This window comes from Lepisosteus oculatus, chromosome 19, assembly GCF_040954835.1.
Source record: "Lepisosteus oculatus isolate fLepOcu1 chromosome 19, fLepOcu1.hap2, whole genome shotgun sequence".
NCBI classification, from domain to species: Eukaryota; Metazoa; Chordata; class Actinopteri; order Semionotiformes; family Lepisosteidae; genus Lepisosteus; species Lepisosteus oculatus.
Genome location: NC_090714.1, coordinates 3656740 through 3673246, shown reverse-complemented (window position 1 = coordinate 3673246; position 16507 = coordinate 3656740). Strand labels below are relative to the sequence as shown.

At 47.5% G+C, this 16507-nt stretch overlaps 1 protein-coding gene and 1 long non-coding RNA gene across 2 annotated transcripts; both read left to right on the top strand.

Moving 5' to 3' along the window:
• The first annotated feature begins 1151 nt into the window (after window positions 1-1151).
• LOC107078936 (transmembrane protein 100) lies at window positions 1152-3547 on the top strand. Its single transcript, XM_069181126.1, has one exon. The coding sequence runs from the start codon at window positions 1295-1297 to the stop codon at window positions 1673-1675; it is 381 nt and encodes a 126-aa protein (XP_069037227.1). The 5' UTR covers window positions 1152-1294; the 3' UTR covers window positions 1676-3547.
• An 8637-nt stretch (window positions 3548-12184) lies between these two features.
• Window positions 12185-14549, top strand: LOC107078943 (uncharacterized). Its single transcript, XR_001479892.2, has 3 exons — window positions 12185-12396; window positions 12806-12917; window positions 13721-14549. It is a non-coding gene; the product is annotated as an uncharacterized lncRNA (long non-coding RNA).
• The last annotated feature ends 1958 nt before the right edge of the window (window positions 14550-16507 follow it).

Sequence of the window (16507 nt, the reverse complement as noted above, 5' to 3'; positions counted from 1 at the left end):
GGGGTCTGTTACCGATCATTCCTGCTTTTGAACAAATGAAGCAGATCTGGTGCTATTACCCAATAGCTCAGATCCTTTTATTTAGATTAATTCAATTTTCACCCACCACATGTGAGCAGTGTTTTCTCACTGTTCTCTGTAATTATTTTCTCATATAAGAAGAGAAGAAGAATTAACAAGCCCACACAACTGATCCCCCAGAAACCGCACGTTGTGAAAAAAAATAGGAGGGAAGAAATAGCACTTCCAGAATCACTTACAGCATGCTCCAGGGATAGCGACTTCTGCTTCTCGAAGGGAAACAGATCGCCAATCGCTTTAAAATTGTTTTTAAGCCTTTTCACCACCGGTTTTCTCTCTGCGTTGTTGCTAACTGCCCCCCATTTCCAGATCTCTAAAACTGCACGTTTGTGTACCCGAACAATCCCCTTAAAAAGAGAATGGTAATCCCCACTGCTCATCACCACTGCATCGGCAATAGAGGACTGTTGAGAAATCTGAGCCGCGAGAAGACAACCCCGCTGTAGAATTCTTCCCACCATCCCCTCCCGGCCCACTCTTCCTCCTCTGCCCCCGTGTGCTGGCTGCTATGACAGTTGGTGTGTCATCAAAGCAGCAGGCAGACTGGGCATCGAAAAAGGACCTGTGTAGGTGTGTGGCTGTGGGAGCTCGTTCTGGGAATTCGCATTTGCCCCCTTCCTTTCCTGTCTGGTTCACACATGCCACTGATGGCACTTTTCCCCACAGATAAGATGAAAGACTGATGGAGCTCGGGGGAAGGCCAGCAATATTCCCGACCAGAGAGCACAAGTACACAAGCAGGCCCCTGCCGCTCCCAGTAAATGTCTTTCTAAAAAGCAGCAGAGCTTTGGACTGGGCGTTTATTGGGAAGAACAGCAGCAAAGCTCCCCTGTCATAAAAAGCTCGGCCTCACCTGGCCGGGAAAGGGCTCATTGAGCTGGAGAGGGCTGCGTTAAAGCAGCTCGGCCAGCGAACAGTTAACTCCCCCCCAGCCTTCTGCTCGCCTCCCTCCCCTCCACTAGCTGTGACATCACACACGGGGCAGCAGCCAATGGCAGCGCGGGGGCCCGCCCCTCCCGGCCCCCCCCCCTCCCCTCGTCTGCTTATATCTCCCCTCAGCCCAGCGCAGGAGTTGAAAATGTGTTGTTGGCGATCCGGGAGGCAGCACGCAGAGTGAGCTTCAGTGCTGCTGGCTGCATTTTTGTGGCCGTCTTTTCCAGCTGCCTTTCCTCTCCTTGACAATGAGCGGGCTCCCTCAGCGACTCCTGGTGTAATGGGTTGCAAGTCCGGACCTCTGGCCTGCCGGCAGACTCAGGCCCCAGAAGCCCAGGATGCCGCCTCAGATGGGACCCCCAAACCCCCCGAGCCCCTCTCCACCCTGGAGCGGCTGGCCCAGGCCACGGGGGGCGCGGAGAAGTCCTGGTACCGCTGCATCTTCCCTTTCGGCGTCATCTCGCTGGTGATCGGGGTGGCGGGCACGGGCGTCACCTTCTACTTCAACAACCTGCAGCAGGCCAAGGTGGTGTCCGTGGTGCTGCTGGGGATGGGGCTCGCCCTGCTGGCCATGGCCACGGCCTGCTGGCAGGTGCACAAGAGGAAGAGGAGGAAAAAGAAGGAGGGGGGCTCCTTCAGCTCAGAGCACTGCCCCCTGTGAAGAGCAGACACAAGACTGTGCCCCCCCACCTTGGACCTGGACTCGAGCAGTGTCTGTAGTGGGTGAGGGGTTAAGCCACTGGTCGCCTCGGCTGTGGGATTGAACAGAACTGCGGGGCGACTGGGTGATACAGGAGGTGCCCTCCTGGCACCCTCTTTCCCACTTCTCCGGCGCTTTTCCTCGCTTTGCTCCTTCCGGAACGTCGGCCACCTGCTGCCCCCAGCCGGACAATTCGGCTGGCCGCAGGATATCTGCTGGGAAGAAAGAAACTGCCTGATCCGCGGGGGTCTTTCAACTGCTTTTGTCACAAGCTCTTCTCTTTTTCTCTTCAATGGAAAAGAAGACGACAGACCCTCCCCCCCCACAGGCGCACGCGGACGCAGGCGGTCTGAGTAGAGTGTTCTGACAGGCAGGGAAAGCTGGCTTCCTAACTTCACATGTCTGAGAAGGATCCACTGGCAGAGCAGGGCACCTGGTGACACTACAGATATTGTGCCACTGGACACCGAACCTGGTATGTTCTGCAACTTGCTTTTTTTGCTTGAAGGAGAAGTCTCTTTCACTTTCCCCTCCCCCCCCGCAGAGGGACTTCAGCGCCAGAACTCCCAGTCCTGGCTGAATGCCTTTCCCAACTCCACCGAGATCACAAATGTCCGTCTGAGCTAGCTGATAAGCTCCGGCTGCGTTCGGGAAGCGTTTGGAAAGAAGCCCCGTCTGACGCGGAGGTTAACTTTCGCTTTGGAGTCCCGACCCGTGAGAGCTGGTGCTGCCGCTCACACAGAGAAACCGCGCTGGGGGCAGCAACCCGTAAGAGACGGTTTCGGCGCTCTTCCGTCGTCTCGCTGTCGGGAGCTCCATGGCCGGCCCAGGATGGGACACGGGGCTCTCCAGAGCCCAGGGGGGTCACACGGAAACAAGTCTGAGATCCCTCCTGGCAGCAGTGCCTCAGCCCCCTTAAAAGAACAAGATCTGCCTGAATTCGACCACAGTGCCTTGTGTGTGCAAGGTGTGTGGGAGAGGAGCATGTGCTTCTGTCACCACGTCAGTCTGGCCTCTCATCCTGCCTGATGCCTGATGCCCGCTGCTCCCGCTGACTGCCAACCCCACTGGACTGGCCCACGGAGGGGGGGTCCCCCTGCACGCGGCAGGAACCAGACTCAGCAAGAGCCCCGCTTTCTGTTTGCTCCGAGAGGCCGCCAGCTCCCTCCCCCCCTCCCTTCTCGTGGCTCAGAGCCCAAAAGGGGGGATTTCAAATGGATGTTAACCTTTTGTCGCCCACTCCTTTCTTCCCTTTCCTGCCGGGAGACAGTCCGCGCCAGCTCTCTGTGGAAACAGCCGACGACAGCCAAGCAGGGGCATTAGCGAGCCGAGGGGCTAGGAACCGAACAGACAGGTTTGTCGACTGCGAGGTCTGTTGGCTGAACATCCCGATATCCTTGGTTCGACAGTATTTGTGAATGCTATTAACCCTGGGTCGGTTCTGTATTGGTTAGCTAAGTATGGGTAGTTTTCAGATTCACTTAAGCCCTAAGCTGTATTTTTGTTATGTCGTTTTCTATGGTTTTTCATCAGAAATTTACAATGAAGCTGTGTACAGTATTTAACAGCTGGTGTAACGCTTTATTCAACTGTGTATATATTAAAAAGTAAGTAGGAATGGTGCAGGTGTGCAATATCTATTCTTAAAAATGCAGAAAGCACTGCTAGATTCCTAGCACTGCCTTCTTAGGTCATACCTGCTGTTCAAACTTTCTGCCTGATCTGTGTGCAGTGTAGAGTCAGAGTGCAAGAGAGGTTTAATAGTACAAGGATGCCAGTATGGCCTCAACACACTGTGCCATCCTCATTAAAATACTTACTGCCTTGCTAAAACCACAGTCTTCTTGTGTCCTTATTAAGAGCATGGAGCGAAGCTGTAAATGTTAAATCCTTCTTTCAGCTGACTTGCATAAGCGTTCCTACATTTGCTGTGAAAGTTCCTGAAATATCTCGTTGCATTCCTTTTTCAAAATGCATAGCAAATTTAGATACAAATTTGCCAAAAATATACAAAAAATTATAGTGCCTATAAAAGCATAAGCAAAAGCAAAAATCTCTGCTGAGAACTACAGCACACAGATTTTAAATTCTGCTGTACAATGAGTCTTAAAGGCACATAATGTAACTGTGGCTCTAAGCCTGCTTATTAAATAAAAAAACATATTAATTACCTCATATTCCCTGCCTATTCCCCAATCCAACCACATAGCTATGGTTGATTATGGTGTTTTCTAACCCTGCCTTCAGTAAAACAGGAGGGTATTTTCTAAACAATACCAGATTCAGCTACCGAATGTAGTCAGCTATTTAGTATTGTTAACACAGGTTTTTGCGACACAGCATAGCAAAAATGACTATTTGGGCAAAAAAAGAATATTTGAATATATTGCACCTCATGTCTTTGAGGAAAGCTGTGGAAGGTAAAAAGCCTAATGAATTTCTTCATCCGATAAATCGGGTGACAGTAATGTTTCACTGGCTTGTTTCTTATCCCCTTAATAGAAGACGTCTGCTTGAGTAGCAGTCCCTAAAAGCAGACAGGCATTGTGCCTCCCAACCTTTCATGTTGGGAGGGGGGGACTCATCCTTACAAAGTCATTTATTTCTTCGGCATCCTCCGATGAGACAAAAGGCTCGTTAAGGACCTAATCTGATGTAGGATCTTTCAGGCTGCTTTCTTGCGGTTCTTTTCCAGGCAAGTTTGCAATCTGCTTCTGGTGTCATTAGCTCAGTTTCCCATTTTTAAATATAAAAATCAACTCGGGTGCTCCTTGGCTGCCGACCCATCGTCCTGGTATGAAAACAAAGTCCTTAAATGGGGTTTATAACGAAAGGTTGATCATCAGCTACGTTCAATCGGACGCAGCTGTCAGTAATTCATCATCACTGCTGACCTCATTTCCTCTCCTAAAACACTAGAAATACTGGACGTGATCCCCTTCTGTCCCTCGCACACGTCTCCTCCAGTGCCACCTCTGCAGCTGCCCCTTCGTCCCCCGGCCAGGAGGTCAGCCCTCAGCCCAGCAGGTTAAGCCAAATTTTGACTAAACACTCTGTAATCCTTTCAGTATCCTTAATTCCTGGGGGCTGTTATTCCTAGTGAGGGATGACGACAACCAAGCCTCTCTTTGACCTGGCTGTTCCGAATTATAGTCATTCCTGATGGCAGTTCTCGAAAACGATATATTGGATAAGCAAACCTCTCTTTTCCTTCCTCCACCCCATTTCGACTTCTGTCGCTGCCCCCTTGGTCACCTCCTCAGTCCTGGGGGTGTCAGCCAAGCGGCGTTAAGCCAAACACCACTTCGTCTTCGCCACGGACGGCCTCGAACTTTTGAGTTTTGACAGGTCGAGAGTTTGTGGTTGAATATCCGCAAAGGTGCCGATTAATCCACAGTAGAGAGAGGAGCCCGTGTGGAATTTGCTGTACAGTCTATCGTTATGTGCCCTCCTTAATCAAATCTGATCATTGTAAAAGCTCGTTCTGGCACGACAGGTGGGACAGGGGCTGTGCCACTTTCTGCCAGTTTTCAGATAGGGGTGTGGGGGTCTAATACTGTGCTCACGTCCCGTTACTGCTTCAGGCTTGCAAATGTAAAATGGTGAGGTGACAGCCAGTCGCCCAGCCTTTGTGTCTCCCAGGAAGGGAGTGCTCTTCCCTGCTTGTTCACTCTCTCTCTATGGCGGCCTCACTTCTGTCTGGCAGGGGAAGAGTTAACTGCTGGATGACAGCAGGCTGCTCTATCTGCATTCATGGGAGAGAGAAAAAAACCCTTCTTGCTCATTCAGAAAAAAAGAGCCCTGCGTGCTCTGAATGCAGTACTACACACGTCTGGGGGTCTGTCACGCTGCCTGGGCAGGCTGGACAGATATGAAAAGACCTGGCGACGTACCTGCAAACACAGGGCATGGTGTCCTTCCCCTGGAGGACAGCCGAAACACAGCTGAGGCCCGATTTCAACAGGGAGGGCCTCTGAAATAAATACTTGTAAATTTCTATTTGGGTAGATGTTTGCCTCAAAACAACCCTATTTTGTCAGGAATGTGCTGACCCAGATGAAAGGCGTTCAACACGTGTTCAACAGCAGCTCTATCGCCGATTAAGAAAGAGAGAGCAAATAAAATAAGTCCTGTTTTCCTGTGTAATGTGTACCTGCAAATGTGTTCTGGGTCACATTTATTCACACATATACACTGCTGTGCAATGGTCTTAGGCGTTTTGCTGCTCTTTTCACTCAATATTTTTTCCTTCTATATGAAGTAGCACAAGTCTGTGGTACCGACACTGTAGCCATTTCGTTTTAATCTGACAATTATGAAAAGGAAGCATTCTGGTGTACAACAAGTAGCCTTTAAGCTTTGTGGATATGTTGATGCCAAGGACAAGACATACCTGATAATGTGTCAATTAGATCCGATTGGTCAATGTGATGGATCAGCTACAACCTCACCTCTTGTCTGCTATTCAAGCATAGTGTACTTTGGGTTACTGTGATCAAGACCTTGAAGATCATGATCAGGGCGCGTTATTGTACGTGAAGAATGTTTGAAAAATGTTGAGCTAATGCCCTCTGCCCTCTGGGGTTTTGGCTTCACCCACTGGCTGTGGGGTGAGGAGGTCAGGATGCCCATGAGGAGTGATATTAACCCAAGGGACAGCTGCAAAGGGGGAGATGAGGTGGAGGAGAGATGCGATAGAGAAATGAATGTGAGGAAGAGGGAGGCCGACTGGGATTTTTTTATAGCGGTTTGGGAAGTGGCCGTGGAGGATTACAAAGAAAGAGCAGCGGGATGAAAGGTAATGGGGTTGCCAGCATTTCTCCCAAAGCTTCGTCATAAACTCCATTTAAAGATGACTAAACAACAGGCCTGCTTTCTTCGCACCCCAGCTAAAGCTGTTATAATAATAAGATAACAGCATAACCGCCTGGTGGAGGATTTGATTAAATTCTGGACCTTCACACCATGCACATACTATATCTCCTAATTGTGACTAGGATATGTAAGTCTTTTGCACTGCAGTGAAGTAAGCATATGTACTATTTCAGTGTGTAAAAATATCAGAACACCCAAAGGATTGTCATTATAGTGACTGCACTTTATCAACAAAGCGTTTTGCAAACGTGTCAGAAAGTATACTAACCCCGGACGGAGACATTGCTTGGAAACAATGGGAATGTGGAATTCTTCCCAGACAGTATAGTACGATCAGCTGAACGACTTATTCCTATCAATAATTCCATGCATTCCTGGATGCTGAGTAATGCCAAACTGCAGTCTACTGCATTGTATGGCTGGTGGCTTTTTTTTTACATTTCTACTGCTATTGAGAATCATTGGCGCGTGTGGTAGATTTGATTTCTTAAATAATGTAGACAATCTTTAACATGTCTATTGTAATCACGTTTCCTGACGAAATTTTAGTCTCATGAATCTTGACTCTAACATCTAAACCACACAGAAAGTGGTACATTCTAATCGCTTTGCACACTTCTGTATACAAATCTTTTGTTAAATAAATGTACAATGAAATGACAGAATGCAGATTTAGTCCGTCTAATGTAGTGCTTGTCAGTACCCTAGCAGTTTGCCACAAAGAAGAAAACTACCTCTTATTTTCAGTTTAAGTCTCTGTTTTAAAGGTATGTTGCAGTTAAACTTGCAGATGTAAGGAATTTGTAATTTACTGTATCAGATACTGAATGTATGTGTATATGTACACTAGTTTTGCATTAGCCTCTGTTGTTTATATAAACTGTATATACATATTTATACATGCATTTAAAAGTATTTTAAACTGTATTAAATATAAAGATATTATGTTGAAGCATTTCCTGTGTCGGTCTCTTTCTCTTCCTAAGCAATGACCCAGCAGGCTAGCAAAAACATTTGAATAAACACCACATCAGAGGCCACAGAAGACTCCGTGCATCATTGGAACTTGTCTCAATTAAGTTTTATCTAAGTTCCAGGGCAAATCAAAGTATTTCTCACCATGAAATATGACTTGCCATAAGAAAACCAAAAAGCAATGGCAGTGATGAGCCTTGTAGTACAGAGGTTGCTGATTTAAGCCAAGACACCTCTGCCTAGTGTATTCAGTGAAACACGATGTAGATTTCAGCAGTGCTGAAATTGGCCAGCGAATCAACAAGCTCAAAAACAATAAGGTCATATAACAATTCTAATTTACTGTTGCTAGAAATAGGGTGGGACAGTGGCACAGCAGTTGGCATCGCTGCCTCACAGATCTGGGGCCCTGAATTCAAATCCTGGGGTTCTGTCTGCGTGGAGTTCGTATGTTCTCCCTGTATTCACATGGGCTTCCTCCTTGGCCCGCTTGTGGGTGTCTCTGCCCATGACTGCCCGGCAATGGACTGGCGTCCCATCCAAGGTGTGTCCTGCCTTTCTCCCATTGCATGTTGAGACAGGCTATGGACCCCAGACTGGGGACTGGGGTTCTGCAGGAGTTCACGCACAATTTGCTGTCTGTAGAGAGGGATTCATTGGACTTCTGCATCCCTCAGCCAGACACTGAACCTCACAGCCGCCCGGTTAAGGGATTTCTTTGTTGTTAAGTTTGTCTGTTCCTCCTGTGTCCAGGGGCGGTTTTTCCGGATGTTCCTGTTTCCCCTCACCTTCCAAAGACGGGCCTGTGTCTATCAATTGTTCCTGCGTGTGCAAGGTGGACGGGCGTCTCATCCAGAGAGTAGAACCGGCCTTGTGGCCTGTACTTCCAGGATAGGCACTGGTTGCCATGACGCCCACCAGGAATAAGCAGCTTTTAGAGATCGGATGCTCCTCATTTTAGGAGCATCTTCATTTCTCGCTTGCTGCTTCGGGGGTTTGCGACGGTCCGCTGGGTTGCTTCAATTTCTAAAAACAGCGGTCGGAAGAACTATAACCTCGCCTTGAACTGTCTAGGAGCCACATTTTCCATGCGCCCTTCAGAACAATTGCCCGTTTGTCCGACTGTTGTCGTCGGCGTGTTGCATTTGTGGGCCTGAGAGCCGATTCCAAGCGTGGGAAATATTTAGCGCCGCGGATCCGCGCGGCTTTAGGTTCAGCCATCTGCCCCCGACACGTCCCCCCTCTCTGTCGCTGTTTCAGTATTCACACCCTTGAGCACCCAGGAAGAACGCCTACAGCACCGTGGGCTTCTTTTAATAGAGCGCGGAAGCTTTCAGCTTCAGGGACTGTGCTAAAAATAGACAGAGATAAGGTCATTGGGGAGTGCTTTATATAAATGGGATTGGGGCCCTTCGTTTTGTTAGCTGCTCTCCCACTTCCAGCGAAATTTTCAGAGCCTCCGGGTAGGGGGCTTTGTCTGAATGCCACTGTCACATCCCTCTCCAAGGGTGGCCATTGCTGTTGGCGACGCGCAGTGAGTCAGTGGTCAAGCTCAGGCTTGAACTGGGAAAATCCATGGAGAGGAGGCCGTTTTTTTTTTTCCGCCACTCTGGCAGATTTTTCCCTCCACCTCGCGGGGCCTAGTTCCAGCTGTGCCCCGGCCTCCGTCGCCCGCCTGGGAGCAGAGGAGCCAAAGACTTCCATCTACTTCTAATCCCCGAGCTTAACGGGGAGCAGAGCGCTTGTGCTTCGTCAGAAGACGCAGCCGTGCTGTTGAATCCTGGGAGACTGAGCTGAGCCACAGTGACACCCTCTAGTCTCTCAGGGCAGTAGCGAGTGTGAGATGTGCAGCTCGTCCCTGGCCAAGACTCACTCTGCTGTCTGTCAGGCCTCTGGAAGTGTCTGAACAGAGCAGAACAGCCCAATAGCAGCGCAGTAGATAAACGTGCTGTGCGGAAAGACCGACCTCTCACCACAGAGGGCTCGAATGTTGCTGGGAGTCCCAGGCGAGTGACGTCTCCATGCCAGTCTCTTTTAAGGCCAGGAGGCACGTTACACTGACTCCCTCTCAACCTCTTAACTCGGCACCGCCCTCCGAGCCTGAAAGGCACCAGTCTCAGTGGTCTAAGTCACGGCCCTGCTGTGGAGAGCAGAGCTCTTCCCTAGAAAGGATTTATCTCTCGGAAGCATCTCCCAGCCTGTGAGTCACACAGCCCACGTGTGTAGCAGATGAGCCCGACGCATCAAAAGACTGACTGCTCCGCATGTCCCGGTGGAGTCACGCTGTGATGGAAGGAAGGACAGGAAAATGTCTGTAAAATGACAGAACGCAGTTCGTTGGCTATATTGACTTGGCCTCTGGTTTCAGTGGTCTAAACAGGGTTAACAAATACAGAACATACCTTTTAAAGGATATCTTGTTTATCATCTGTTGTTTTCAGGGAGTTTTACCATTTGTTTTCTGTGGTAATGCCAACCAAAGGCGCACGTTTTCTTTTGAGTGGGCTGCTAGTTGACCAAATCATGGTTTCAGGGAACTCAGACCCATCTTTGTGGTGACTCTGAAGACTACAGCTAGAAATCCCTGTCTCACTGTTGAAGGTCTGCGGTCAGCTTATGTTAGTGCTTTCTTCCTTGTTCTGCGAGATCAAGCCTGCTGGAATCCTTTCACCGGGGAATCCTGGGTGACATCACCCCTTAATTCTTTTCACTCGTTTAACAAGACATGGGTCTACCACAAAATAACAAATAATCATGATGTCGTGTTACAGCTGGGTGACTGTCATGGAGAAGAATACAAAGTTCTGGAAGCACTCCAAACAAATCCGAATCCCACATCACATCACTGTGCTTCAAGGCAGGAGAACGATTTTGCAACATGAATTCCAGAGGTATTGAGCAATCCTTGCTCTGGGTCTTGTTTTCCTCTTCTCATTCCCCATCTGATCTGTGACCTAGAACAGCTGAATTAAAAACAAATACAAAAATAGCAGAAGCAGATGTTAGCACAGCTCCAGGGTCCCTGGGTTCAATTCCAGACTGGGCTACCTTCTGTGTGGAGTCTGCATGTTTCTACTGGTTCTTTGTGCCCAGAGCTCTGGTTACCTCCTATTCCTAGTGCCATTCTGGTAGGTTAATTACTGTCTCCAAATTATCCCTGTGTGTGCCCTGTCTTGCACTCTGTATTTTTGGGAGAGATTCTGGGCTGCTGCAACTCCCACCAGGAATAAGTGCCTTCCTAACAATGCGTGGGAGAAAAAACAATTCTAATTATGTTGGGCATAACAATTCAAAACACACACAGCAAGACTGTGGCTGTCAACACCACAGACTGGCCTGTAACTTTGACTGCATCGCTGTCCTAGGAAAATCATATCGTTTTGTGAATAACCTGGGCACTTCGAACCTCGACAAGGACACACTTTGTACTGCAGGATTTATGTTTCCAGCGGCCTGACGGGATGACCTAACTCTTGTCCTGAGATTTCAGTATCTGGGCTGACTTCCTGCACGTGTCTTCCCCCACTTGTTAAGTGGCATTTGTAAGCCACTTTGACAGTGAGCGCTTGTACTTTTGGTGAGTAAGAACATGGTCTGGCTATACTGGAAGCTGCTGTCGTGGATGAACCATCACAAGATTTTTGTTACTCTCCCAAAACAATTTGGAGATGATTCGTATGGAGCCTCCGACTAGCACAGAATGTCCGTTTCTTAATGTATGCAGGCAGTAAGGAAAAGCCTCTTCAATTATCGCGAGTTTGACATTGAAATAGCAAACAGAAATTTTTTCTATCACTCACTATGAATTCTTAATTATCGGCTTTCCTCTTTTATTATAGGACGTCGCTCACTGCGCGGTTGTCTTGAGAAACTAATGCTAAACAAAATGTCAAGCTGTACAAAATGCGATTTTGTTCGCTTTGCGTGCAGAAATGCTTGGGTGATGTTCATTGTGGTACGACTGGCTGTTTGCGAGACTCGTTTTTTCATTAGACACCCGGGGGCTGCGCGGGGTTATTTGTGAATGCAGCGGCAGAAAACTTCTGCGCATTACACAATGCTCTCTCGTTGATTTCTGGACGGCTTTGAGCACGCGTATCTCAGCTGCCATGTCCGCTTCTATAATTCATAGGGTCCGACAACTAACATTACACCTGTATCGTCAGACTCACCACCATCAAGGAGGCAAGAGAAAGGAGTCAGAAGGAATCAGTGAGCATTGCCGTCGGCAGGCTGTCATCGACATCACATTCACAGTAATAGTTTTTAATAAGCTCACAGCATGTGAAGTACAATGTGATATGTGCTGTAGGGACAGTAACACTCTCTGAAAATGTCGTTTTCTGTACCAGTGGTATCATTATCCTCATTTTCATGCGGAAAATCGCAGGTCTTTCTGTACTATACAAAAATAGGCTCATGTTCATCTTTTCAGCTCTGCGAGTGTCGAATCTTTACGGGGGGGGGGGGTTGATTCTGTAATGATGAAAGTAGAGGCTTCGTTTGAAAACCACCTGCCCGAGTGGAAACGAGACACAGCTGGCTTAATTGAATAATTGGCATCCAGTGGGAGAGAGAGAGAGATTCCACATGAGGAAATGAGCAGATATGATTGGCTCTGTGGGTGACTGGCCACGCCCCTGGATTAGTGAGCTGGTGGATAATAGCAGGAGGTAGAGGATGGTGGCTTGTGTTTGAAATTTATAGGAAAGATACTCAGAGTGTGAAGAAGAGATTGTAGGGTAGTCCAGTGTGCAAAAGGGGAAGTCCTGTGGGCTCCTTTGTGGTAATACTACAGTACCTTGTGGTCTATGGAACAGAGATTCTCATAGGTATGTGGGTGAAGATCTTGCAAGGATTATGATTAGGAAAACATGATTGAGGAATGATAGCATTTTGTGGCCCAGAGTCACTCTGATGGATTATATTGGTGTTTAATTCATAATGCTTCACTGTGTCAAGGTGGTTCAGTGGTTTGGTGTTGCTGCTTTGCAGTACTAAGGCCCTGAATTCATTCCTGGTGCGTGTGTGTGCCTGGAGATGGACTGGTGTCCTGTCCAGGGTGTATTCTGCCTTGTTCCCCTTGCTTGCTCTGCCTTCCCTGCACCCATGTTGTGGACAGATTAGAAAATGGAGGGATGAGCCTCATTAAGGAGGGTCATGTGTTGGAGAACTGCATGTCTCTGTATAAAAGGGACAATCTTGCATTTTTTGTAATGGAGAGCGATTAATTCTGTCTAGGCTTCCTCTGAAGGAAGGATGGATGAGTTCATCTGAAAAGAGGTAGTGACTGTGCTTAAGATCGGCGTGGGAAGAGCAACAGAACGGTGGACTGTGCGGGCTTCCTTTTCAGGTGAGCGCCCCTAGTCTGTTAGGGGTTCTGCCGAAAAGACGCGCGGAGACCGCGCACGCTTTCAGGTGGCCCGTTAGCCGTGGGCAACCCCCACGCGTGAACCAGGCTCGTCCTCCGCTTTTCTGGGAAGGGACACTAACGTTTTGTAGGACTTGGGTAGAATACATCATACGCGTGTCTCTAACATCTCTGCGTAATGAGCGCCCGTCCGAAGGCAGTTCTTGGGGAACCCGATTGTCTTAAGTGTAAGAATATAACGCTCACGTCAGGTCTTTTAAGGAATCCGACGTCACGGCGTCGGGTGTATGTACTCTTTCCCAGACCTGAGCACGGGCAGGCGAGATTAAGTTTCAGAAGTCAGCTTTCTGACGCCAGAGGGTTTTCCTGTCTCCTCGGGGAGGGGGGACGAGCTGATTGTGTCGGAAGGTGAGGTTTTCCGGCAGCCCTGCAGAGCCAGGAAGGTCACGTCGCTGAAAGCGCGTCCGTGGAGACAGTCCTTATGCAATAACCTCCCAGCCCTTTCCCGTTCTGCCCTTATTCCCCCTCTTTCTAAGAAAAAGAAACAGCCGTGCCTGGGGGCGGGTTAGCGCTGTTTCAGCTGCTTTCTTTCTATTGAAGTAATCGCATCTGGTAGACTGCTTACAGCACATGCTGTATGGCAACATCCCCAATAATAACAGTTAATATTGCCGTAAAAGAGAACATGAAGTATATATTAAAGTTTTAGTCGGGGTGCTGTGCTTTTGGGTTTTCAGCATTATTTATTCGAGGATATCTTACTTTGTTTATATATCCTGCAACAGACGTCATGCACTTGCGCACCAGCCGTTCCCGTCTTCTGTCCTGGGCTGTGGGTGGTCGCAGCACAGGGCGGTCTGCTGCCATTCCGAAGGTCGCAGCCTCCGGTAGAAGTCCCTTAGCTTGGTCTGCTGCTTTAACCCACCCTGCACCGTCAACCTCCTAAAACAGCACGTTCCTGCAGCTGCCCCTGAGCGGCAGTACCCCCGTTTCAGCGCGGGGAGCGCTGTGACAACAACGTGATCTTCAGTTGAAAGGAAATTAAGTATCGCCTCCACAGACAAAAAAAGCACACGCTTATCCATTAACGTGTGACGTTATCTTAACTACAAATCCAAATCAAAAACAACAGTGACCGTTTCAGCGTTGGTCTTCGGGAGGAAGAATCGTATTTTGGCGTTTTATGTACCTTTTGTGCAAGATGTTGGAGCTGAAACACGTCCAATGTGCGGGACTACAGTCGTGGGTTTACTTGAATATAGCGATGCATTTTTTTAATTACTCGATAAACTGTAATAAAACAGGCATGTAACGAAGTAGTAAAAGGGAGAATTGTGTGCAATATCTTTAAAGTCAAAGCTATACCCTAACCCAACGGCGACGGTCAAAAAGTCTAAAAAGGGGGCCAGATTTTGTTTGCAATACGAAACTACCGATGTTGTGGAATTTCTTTTGGACAATGAATTAGTTTTAACAGTCCCCTAGATGATGAATAAAAGATGGCATTTTTCAAACCAGAGCGAAGGCATCTGTTTTAGGTTTCTGTAACAGCCGGAGGCTCATAACACTGCGAAGGACGGGTAAACAAGAGGATGTCACCTCGCAAGCAGAAAATACAAAGAACGTGTGATATTTACCACCTGCCATGCAGTCAGAGGTGCCACAAAGCACACATTCAAAAGTCTGTCTTAATGTACTGTAGACCGTCCTTTAAAGCATCGTTGTTCGGGTACCACCAGAACCCTTTCCATGAAGAAACATACGTTCTCTTATTTTCTCTTTTGTTAAACCTACTGCATGCATGCATTCGTGGTTATAAAGACCAGTTATTTACCTTGCTCAAAGTTACAGGTACCGGGGAAAAAAGCTTTTCAAACACGGGCTGTAAGGCGTTCTTCGGGGGCATGTAAATTACAGTCGCTCTGTATGTGCGACACAGACATAATTGTCCATTTCAGATCCTCTGTAAATATACCTGTCCGCCTTCGAGATAGCTATGAAGTTTTATTCTATTACAGTATTTTTCTTGCTAATCCCGGCAGACGTGTATAGGCATTTAACGAGACAGAACTGTGAAATAAAGCCGGTTGAAAATTAAATTAACCCGCAGCTCTCCTAAGCCTGTCATTTAGGAGTTTTAGCTGCATAAAATTTCTGAGGGGCAATCAGATTTTTACTTTTGTCAGATGAACTGTGCTTTTCCTAAGCCCTCTTGACAGCTCGTGTTTTTATTTAACTGTAAAAAAAAAACAAACTAGAATCCTCCTGATAAGCTTCAATTTTGGATGGCTAGCTTATTGTTCAGCTCTGACCTGTTGTGATCTCTCCTCAGGGCAGAGGAAAAAAAAAAAACCGCCCACAAATATCCGTCGGGGCAACGGGCATCATCCAGGGCTTTGTCTAGGGCTACATCTCAATGTAAGTCGTCTTCGTTTAATGTCACTGCGGGGAGAGATGGAGAATCGACTGATCTCGCATCACACTCGCTGGCGCTCTGCTAGAGCTAAGCGAGAAACGCACGTTCATGGGGAAACGGAGCAATTGTACACCAGCCTGCACACAGCTAGCTCGTAATGTGGCTTAGTATCTGAGCTGTGAAGTGCAAGCATCTTCAGAATATGAAAGCCTAACGCATGTGCATGAAGACAACATTTCCTTCCTATAATACCCCCTTCCAAAATGGTCTACAGTATTGTTACACCACACAAGTCCTTGTCATGAGTAACACTCCGTCAGAGATGTGGAGCAGGTCAGAACAGTGGGGGAGTCTGTCACAGACAGACTTGGCATGCCGATAACTGCTTTGGGGTTTTTACAGTAAATATGTGGGTCATCTTTTCTTTGTATACCTTGGGTTTGACCCAGGAGTCTCCAGTCTGAAAGGCTCACCTTGGGTCTAAGTGACTAATCGCAAGGAGTTGTTCTCGGAGTGACCTCTCGGTGGGATCAAATTAACATAATTAATTCGACCTAAACTTCCAGGAGTGCTTATCCTGGCCATGTGGATTGATTGTCTGTGGTAAAGCATCTGTAAAAATTATTTCAGTAATAATAGTAATAAACTGCCAACAGAGCAGACTTTGGCCGTAAAATAGGAACCTTTGAGAATTCAGTGTTAAGAATAAATTAAGGACTAATTTCTAAACTGTATTGAGAAATTGTCATTAATTACCTTGAGTGGGATCTTGCCATCAAGAACAGTATATGAAAAGCGGCAGAAATAGTTTTGTTGACCATATAAAATATTCTCGCCAGGAGTTGGGTATTTGATGTTTGGTGCTCATACTGTCCTAAGTGATTATCATACAATTGTGCTTTTTTTAAAGGCTGTAGACTTTTCAGTCATTATTGGATCACTCTCGTTGAAATAACCCACTTCCACTTAGCCTTCATAATAAGGCAACCCTCCAGGTTTGCATAACAATTCATTTGCCATTTCCACACAGAGGGGTTGGGGATTATTTAAGAAAACCGAAAAGGCTGACAAGTACAGTAATTTGGACAGCATGATTATTAGCTTTGTTTAACACTCTGTTGGATTTAAACAGAGCTAGTACTACCACTCTGCAGAC

Coding starts and splice junctions, on each gene's coding strand:
- LOC107078936 (XM_069181126.1), top strand. CDS start 1,295: ATGGGTTGCAAGTCCGGACCTCTGGCCTGCCGGCAGACTCAGGCCCCA.